The 9,502-nt window shown below is 31.2% G+C and overlaps 1 protein-coding gene across 5 annotated transcripts in view; it reads right to left on the bottom strand.

Annotated features, from left to right (window-relative positions):
- Positions 1–1,760: 1,760 nt before the first annotated feature.
- Positions 1,761–9,502, bottom strand: part of LOC106677916 (matrix metalloproteinase-19) — a 19,551-nt gene continuing 11,809 nt past the window's right edge. For 3 of the 5 annotated variants that reach the window (XM_014416132.2, XM_014416136.2, XM_014416134.2), the window contains 3 exons: positions 9,247–9,408; positions 7,862–8,010; positions 2,102–4,799 (listed from right to left, as the gene is read on the bottom strand). In XM_014416132.2, the coding sequence (XP_014271618.1) occupies positions 4,743–4,799; positions 7,862–8,010; positions 9,247–9,408 (368 nt within the window). In that variant the 3' untranslated portion in view covers positions 2,102–4,742. The other 2 variants (XM_014416133.2, XM_014416135.2) reach the window with 2 other exon arrangements.

The raw sequence follows: 9,502 nt of genomic DNA, 5'->3' as shown, positions 1-9,502 counted from the left end.
AATAAACAAAACCATATTTATTTATTTTATGCCGACGTTTCGACCTGAGTTTCAGGTCTTCATCAGGGGTTGTGGCGTAGAAAGTAGGCTTAAAACATCTTTAGACTGAAACTCAGGTCGAAACATCGGCATAAAATAAATAAATATGGCTTTGTTTATTTATGTTGTTCTTTGCTGACCGCACCCCCCGACAAACTTCTCCAATAATTATATTTTTTAATCTTCAGGATCTTTAAAGGTAGCAACTATAAGAAAAAAATATTATGTTTTTGTAAGGCAGAATTGCTTAATATAGCTCTTTCCGTTCCACATTTCTTGAGTATTTTCTTGAAAATAATTTTTTTTCATTATAAAAAGAAATTAACATTTTAAAATTCTTTTTTAGGAATATTATTCATCGAGGATAACTTATGTACATCATATCTAAGCAAATCTACAAAAGTGAACATTATGATCAAGAACGTACAAAACAGAAAATCTTTGAAAATTGAAAATCGTTGGTACTTTACCACCTAAACTATTTTATTTTTATAGAATCATCTTAAAATTTATAGATAAAAAAAATATTTATATAAGAAATAATATATCTAAGAAATGTTAGAAACAAAATTAAATTTATCGAACCACCCTATAACAATAATTTTGGTTAACGAGCATTAGACTGTATCGTTCCATATCTGTTCAATCACTTACTACAAGAACTAATAAATAAATCAACCACAAAAAATAAATATTTAACTGGGTAGTTTCTTACTTCTGTGATTTCCAATAATTGATTTTGATTCACCAAATGACCATATCTCCCTGTATTTTTTCTTAACTTCACATGATTTATTTACTGTATTATAATCTGTATTAGCAATGTATGTGTGTGCTTAGCAATATATATTATTGGATCCTTATTTTTGTCATGTTCTGTATTATCTTGTTTTATTCTCATTATTATATTAATGCACTAATTGTAAATTTTTAGCTTTATTCACTTCAAAATCCTTTCAGTTATTTTTATTATTATTTCTTATTTTATTTTATTTTTAATAATTAACTTTTTTTTTTTTACTTTATTTTGATTTTAGTGGTTGTTAATTAAAATATTAATTGTATCACTTTACACCAATTCATGTTGTAATTATCTAGCTTGAAAATTGTATAGCCTCCACAAGGCTCTAATAGTCTAGACTGTAATATTTACATTTGACTTATATCTATAATTTTTATGTGTTATTTTGGCACCGACCGACAGATATTGTCAATAGGTCGGACCATATTGGATGTAATTTATTAAATGAATAAAATAAAAAATATCAGCCCAATTTTCACTCAATAGATTTTTCAAAAAGCGTTGATAGTTCATAAAACAAAACAAATTACAGGTTTATTTCACAGATTTAAGTACATTATACCGGGACGAAATAGTTTTAAAGGTACATGTGTTCTTTTGAAGTAATGAAATAATCATTTTTTTTTTTAATCTGGAAAGTTACATTCCGAACTGCAGGGTTCTCCTAAATCCTTATTAATTTTGATTGCCCTCATTGAATCAGTTGAGAAAAACGTTACAATTGTAAAAAAAAATACTGTTTAGAAACAAATTATTATTTATTCATAAATATTACATGTTTAACGAATAATGAACACGCCATAGTATAGATTATATGGTGATTTTTACTTTATGTGTTGAACATTACAGTAAAATATCTTCATTTACTACATTGAAATATAAACATAATAAATAATAATATAAATATATTTCAAATACAGGAGCTCAAAAAGTATTTATTATTTTCTTTAATCATTAAACATTTAATAAAATTTTGATTGAAAGTTCATATTTAAGAATATGCCTATAAAAAATATATATATAAAAATTGAATACTATAACATAGACAACTCTCCTTTCAGGACTACATAAATTAAATAAAATATGATTTGTTCTAATTATAATTTATCAATAATTTAGTTCATAGGATAAATTGCCCTATCATAATATGATCGTTTTTCGTAAAAGTTGTGACTTAGCTTTTTCTACAGAACTACATCACTCCAAATAACGAGTAGCACTTTAGTTGATCACTCCTTGTTGATGGTTTTCCTGTTTCGGTCCAAATCGTTAATAAAAACAATAAATTAATAAATCAAAATATTTACAATTATCTTTATTGATTCAATTAGTACAAACAAGTTTTCATGCAAATGTATATTCTTCTATCAATGGCTTCAAGGAGCGATTTCCAGGGGTCAGAGGAGTACTCATAAACAAAATCTGGAAGCCTATATGTTTATTATGTTAAGAATATGTTTATTTTTTTAATTATTAAAATTGTATATTAGTGACAACAATATGTTATTCATAGCAATGTAAGACTAATAAGAAGAAAACAAAATGTAATTTTAAAAGACCTTTTAATCAGGTAATTGTTTAAACAATTTTAAAAAGAAATTGTGATATATTGATTAAGTGTTGTAGATACCTGATGAGGTGACAACCCCCGAACCTTGTTATTATTTATTAATGATACAAAATAAATAATTATAACAAGGAAGAGTATCTTTTCATTCACAAGATCTAATTATGAATGAAACTCTTCCAGTGGAAAATATAACTTTAATTAATGTAAAATTTATAATGAAAAGAACTCATTTAATAAATTTTCTAACAATTTATTTTATCAATTATTTGATAATTACAAAATTCGTAAAATATTATTTTAAGTGAGAAATTTTTATTATTATTATTTTTTTTAAATTTATTATCATATTAGAGTATAAATAATTAGTTAAATACGTTATCTTGGGTATTGGAGAGAAGAATAATTAAAGTTTATTAGATTTAAATTTTTTATTATTTGTTTTTCCTAAATCTATATATTTTTTAAAAACATTATTTGTTTCTTTGTATAAACTGATCTACTACGGTGACTAATATGTCTTTGGTTTGACTTTGCATTGCTGTCTGTTGATAATTTTGTTTAACGATAAACTTGATCGAACGTGGATAGTGGATCACTGGAAAGGAAAAGTCTAAGAGAGTGAGATAGGGAGAATAATATTGTCAAGTTAATAAAATAAAATTGTTAAATGTAATGAAATATAATAAAGTGTCAAACTAAAAATAAAATATTTGTATTTTGTGTGTAGAAGAGTATTGATTGTAAAAGAAAAAGGAAGGGGAAAAATTTATTGTAGGATCTTGTGAATAAATGTATTGTATATATGTATGATCATAAATTCATTGGTATGCTGTGTATTGTAGCAACCCTATGTATTTAGGCAGCATAGCTAAATAAAGCATTTCTCTCTATTTTTTTTCTACTTTCGCAGAATGTATCGAAGAATATTGAGGTTATGTATCTTGAACCCTTCATAATATAGATGTTAAAATTTAAAAATATTATTTCTTCAGCAATTAAATGATGCATGTTATATATAATTAATTAATATACCCTATCATTGTTAAATTTATGGATATATTATTTAATTTTATGAGTCTAATTTTACCTGCAGGTATGTATAGTTTTTTGTTCCCTATTATTATAATTTCTGTCACTGACGTACTGAGCCTAGAGTTAATATTAATCAGCTTTTCTTTAACCGTATCAATAGCCTAAAATGAAAACCTCGTATAAAAAAAAAATATATTTATTTATAAGTATTTACATAAAAATACATTTGGTAAATTTGATGTTAAATTATAATGCTATGATACAGACTTGTAGAGAAACCATTGGTAGCACTCAAATAATAAAACAAAAATCTTAAATAAATTGTATACATTATTAGATGGATGAACATACCCGTATCTCAGTATAATTGAGTGCGCAAAAAATTCCATATATACAAACCTTACTCTTGCTGCGCTCTATCGACGAAGAATCAAACCTCGTATCTTCCTCAGTAGCCAATATATTTAAGTTTTACGTTAATATAAATTTCATTTTTTTTTTTTAAATACGAAATTTCCATTCTTGACCATCTATATATTAATTTTCAGTAAATAATAATCACAAATACATGAATAGAAACATTTCGGCTAAAATAAATAATTATCGATAGTTCACTTACTTTTAGAATCTAACGACAACTTAAATACCCCAAGCTATTAATCTTTCAGTAGAGAGGATAAAATTGTCAAGTTAATGAAATAAAATCGTAAAATGTAATGAAATTATTAAATTAAAAATAAAATAAAATATTTGTATTCAGTGTGTAGACGAGTATTGAAAGAGTATTGTAAAAGAAAAAGGAAGGGAAAACAAATTATTGTAGGATCATGTGTATATATGTCCGATCATGGATTGATTGGTATGGTGTGTATTGTAGCAACCTGATGCAAGTAGGCAGCATAGCTAAATATAGTATTTCTCTCTCTCTTTCTCCTTTCGCAGATTATATCGAGGAATATTGAGGTTATGTGTCTTGAAACCTCAATAATATGGATATTAATGTTACTTTAATGATTATTTAATGGCAAATTAAATGCCCCAAGCTATTAAACTTTCATTAGATAATATTTAATTAAAACAAATATTAATAACATGTTATTAATGTAACTATAACTCTGAAATGGAGGATTAATTCATCTTATTCTGTACTTGAAAAGCATGGACCCACCACCATACTGTATTGTGTCAGTTACATCACCATCTCCTCCCTCACACCAAGGAACCGCCCCTTGTCGCCATCTTGATAGTTCTTATGCTTTTACCCATTTTTCTTCCATTTGTCCCTGATGACTAAGATGATTAAAATAGCAGATGAGGTGTTATTAATGTATTTTTACTTCTTTTTCCATATAAAGCCTAAAAAATATAAAATGAATGTAATTAGAGAAGGATTATATTTAATCAGAATATCTTTTGTATAGTATATTATAGTATTAAATATATATAGGCTGGGGTTGTAAAATAAAAAACGGGGCAACCTACAAAGCAGGACATCACGTTTACCACTTGCCAAAGATCGAAAAAACCTACAAATACCTGATGAACAAATAGAGCAATACATATCGGTGTCCAAACCCATGTTACATACAAAGATACAATTTTGGTGAAGATCGGACTTGTTATTACATTAAATTTAATCTATTTTTATTATCAAAATAGGCGTGCGCGTAAATAGTGTCAGCGTAATAATAAGTGATACTGCTCACATGTGAACTAAAATATAGCTGAGTAATCACTTATTTGTTAAGTTTTAAGTGAATAATATATGCGTTCCTTAATACTAACGGCAGCCATAGACTGGTACTAGAGATAAAAGCTCCAGCTTAATCAGTTGGCCACCGGCTCGCATTGACGTGGGACTGTTCTGTCCTTTACGTCCACTTACACTTAATACGTAAACTAAATAATATTTTTAACCTCTCTTCTTCCAAATATTTAGCCTTATAATCCTCACCACTATGAAATTAGATATTTTCATAGGGTAAGGTCCAGTAAAAATAGCACTAAAAGATCTCGAAGCCTGGGAAATGCACCCAGAAACTCAGCAAAAGAAGGAAATACACATAGAAACAAGCCACCGCCAATATTTATCAAAAAAATTTATAATTTTTATATTTTTTGCCAACAAATGAATAAAGTTGTTAGCCCAGGTACTCATATATGTCAAAGTTGCATCAATGATACAAAATTAATACCAGATGCCGCAGATACGTACAGAAAAATAATCAAATACTTAGCAGAAACAAAAGCCGACTATCATACATATCAACTACGCCAAGAGAGGGCGTTCAGTGTTATCAGACAACTACACCCCTCAACACCACCGGAAGCCACAAAAGAAGAACTTATGGCCATGGGGTACAAAGTTCGACAAATTGTGAGCGTACGAAAATAAAATAAAGATCCTAATATTACATCAAATAAAATAGCGTTGCCCTTGTTCTTCGTTGACCTCGAACAAACACCAGGCGTTGAATACCAGGGTAGTAGTTGGAAAACCGTACCCTAAAAAAACAATTGTTCACACTAAACATTATTGCCATCACTTACCTAGGTGCGTCAAGTGTGGCCAACAACACAAATCAGTAGAATACAGCAAGCCTAGGCAAGCACCTGCTGTGTGTGCACTATGCCATAAAGAAGGGCATCCGGCTAGCTACAAGAGATGTGAGACGTACAAATTTCTTGCATCCAGAAAACAGGCAGGTCCCAGACCAGGAGATGCAACCAGACCACTCAGGAGACTCTCAAGAATTGTCAAACCAGGAGTGTCCTTCGCTCAAATGACTGGAGTAACATAACTGGCGACTCAGGTCCCGCCACAATCGCAACCTACACCCCACTATCCTCAACCTCAACGCCAACATCCTCATGCCTCTGTTCCTCAAGCCTCATCCATTTCCCAAAAGCCTAATCATCAGATACCCTGCATCTCCCCTCCTAACGCTACTAATCTGGTTTTTGAGACCCTTCTCAGCTCTTTCCTATCCGAATTTAGATCCCTTATTACTCCACTCATCTCCTTACTTTCAAATCTAGTATCCAGTCTTATTCCTCCGCCAAGGAACCCTTAAATGGCACCATTTAAGTCTCTTTCTATTCTCCTTTGGAATGCGAATGGTGTTCGAAACCACGTTAACGAACTAAAGGCCTTATTACACGACAAAAATATTGACGTAGCCTTAATAGCAGAAACTCGATTTATCACCAGACGACTAATCAACATGCATCAGTTCCAAATTTATCGAACGGACCATCCTGACGGAACAGCACATGGTGGCACTGCTGTCATTATCCATCGATCCCTTTCACATCACTTAGTCCCTCTACAAGCCCAAAATTTCCAACAAACCACAGCCGTATCAATCTAAACTTCTCTCTTTCCCATAACGCTTGTAGCGGGGTATTCCCACCCCGGATCCCCACTTTCCCACTACAATTCAATTCCTTCCTCGATTCCCTTGGACACCATTTCCTTTTAGGGATCCTTAGGTCGACTATGTAAATATTGTATTTAAGAGTGTAAATGTGACTAGAGATTTTATTATTTTATCATTATGTTATTTTATTTTTTTCATACCCATAGTTTGATTATGTTCATTTTGTTTATCCTTCTGTTTGAATATATTTTAAGAGAGATTTTTTTTTTTATTGATTTATGTATTTGTATTCTTATTTTATTTTATTTTAGTATGAATGTGATCATTCATCACTATTACCTTATTGCCCACAACTGTGTGGCAGATTATAATATCTATCAATAAATAAAAAGTATTTAAATACTAAAAAAAAATTATCAAAATAAAGAACGCTTTAATAAAGGAAACGTAAATACCAGTAAAGGAGGTATTATGTTAATTTAATAATCAAGACATAGTATGTATTTATAAATATATAAATACCTCTATCTAAAATTAGATATATGCCGTTATATATAATTACCCAGATATGAAACAATTTATTCACGCCCAATTGACATAATTTTAATATACATACATTTTTAAACTTTAATTTAATAATTTATTTCGAAGAATATGAAAATTATTCAATTAATTAAAAACGAATAATGTACAAATGCTTATCTATAGGAAAAACAATAGTAACTCTTGTGGTTATGGTGGATGCATTACAAAAGCTTGCCCGAAATTGGACACCAGATTGATCGGGCACATATTTAGGCAAACTTGTTCAGGCTCAGCGAAACCAAGTAATCCATCAACATACCTGCGTAGGGACCTTCAGTGAATGTAGTATGAGTTGAATAAACCACTAAATTAATAATACTTATGTTATTTTTAAAAATATTTTTTTCAATTCCTGCTAGAATACAAATCATCCCAAGCTTTTCTAGTAAGGAAGCAGAAAATCATTATTAAATTACCATTAACCTGTACTTAATGTTAGTTGTAAATTTATACCTGGATGGCAAATATATCGTCATTATCGAGTTGGAAATCTGGTCGATAGCCACAGTAATCTGTTGACATCAAGGCTGATCGTTTATCTGAATGCGACAGTCCAAGAACATGGCCAAACTCGTGTGCTGCTACTTGAAATAGGTTTACACCTCTCAATGTAATAAAAAACATAATTATATTAATAGGTTTTTAAATAGTTTTAATTAATAAATTGTCAGTATATTCACTAACATGACATGACATCATATTACGAATTGTACCTCAAAATTTCACATTTCATTGGATACAACAGATACAAAGTAGCTATTAGTATAGACCGTAGATGTAATATAAAGGGGCCTCTACATGTTGGCCAAGCCATGGCGAACTCAGACATCCGCGAGCATGTGGATGTGTGGCTTGTACGCGTTGGCCAAAGGTCGTTGCCGATCCGTCGAGAGTCGGTTTTTGGACACAGATCAAAGGGGTAGGTGAGAGCGCTCGTGTAGCATCTCCACCATTGTTCTTTGTTTAGTTGGAACTGAGAGCTGTTAGGAGGTTTAAAGGTGGATCCACATGTTGGCCGCTCGCCACGGATCGGAGGCTCGTACAAATGCTCGGCAAACAAAGAGCGGACCATCCACATGTCAGTGTTATTCAGAGAGGCAAGCATGGCGGACGTACTAGTGGTTTCAGCCATTGCACTTGGATTGTATTATTTTTATTACAAAAAAAGAAAATGAAAGGAAATTAAATATAAATAAATAAGATTAAATATAAATCTTATTATAAAAAGTACCAACAAACACCTTTAACCTTCTAACAGCTCTCAGTTGCAACTAGACAAAGAACAATGGTGTAGATGCTACACGAGCGCTCTCACGAACCCCTTTGATCTGTGGCCAAAAAACCGACTCTTGATGGCTCGGCAACGTGCCTAGGCCAACCAAGCCAAGCCACCCATCCACATGCTCGCGTATGTCTGAGTTCGCCATGGCTCGGCCAACATGTAGAGGCCCCTTAAGGTGTTTGTTGGTGCTTTTTATAATAAGTTTTATATTAAATCCTATTTATATATATTTAATTTTCTTTTTTTTTATAATAAAAATAATATAATCCCGGTGCAATGGCTGAAACCACTTGTACGTCCGCCATGCTTACCTCTCTGGATAACACTGACATGTGGATGGCCCGCTCTTTGTAACCGAGCATTTGTACAAGCCTCCGATTCGTGGCGAGCGGCCAACATGTGGTTCCGCCTTAAGAAGTTGGCAAGTCCAAGAACTCCTTTTTTATTTTGTATTGACATACAAAATAAGTGTCACATGTTAGTGTACATTATTCACTGATCTCACTCACAAATTAATGTTACTGACATTCAAATGTTTTTAGTTTTAATTCCTCACCTTTATGACCATTGATAGTCCAATGTTCGGCTTTATCAAAATGTACGTAGCTAACATTGTTCGAAGGTGGAGTTGCATGAGCGAGGACGCCACCAGGTCCGTCAAATGGATTCCCATCACCATGCCATTGCCTCACAAATCGGATCTCGATGTTGACTGGAACTGTGTATAAATTTTAAATTGCAACAAATTAAATGGTTGAAACATTAATTAATAAGGAGAAGATAAATAAACGAATGAATGAAATATATATATA

The sequence above is a fragment of the Halyomorpha halys genome, unplaced genomic scaffold, assembly GCF_000696795.3.
Source record: "Halyomorpha halys isolate HHAL.00 unplaced genomic scaffold, Hhal_1.1 Scaffold111.1, whole genome shotgun sequence".
In the NCBI taxonomy this organism is placed as follows: domain Eukaryota; kingdom Metazoa; phylum Arthropoda; class Insecta; order Hemiptera; family Pentatomidae; genus Halyomorpha; species Halyomorpha halys.
The sequence above is the reverse complement of the archived record's forward strand: the minus strand, read 5'-3'. Positions and strand labels throughout refer to the sequence as shown.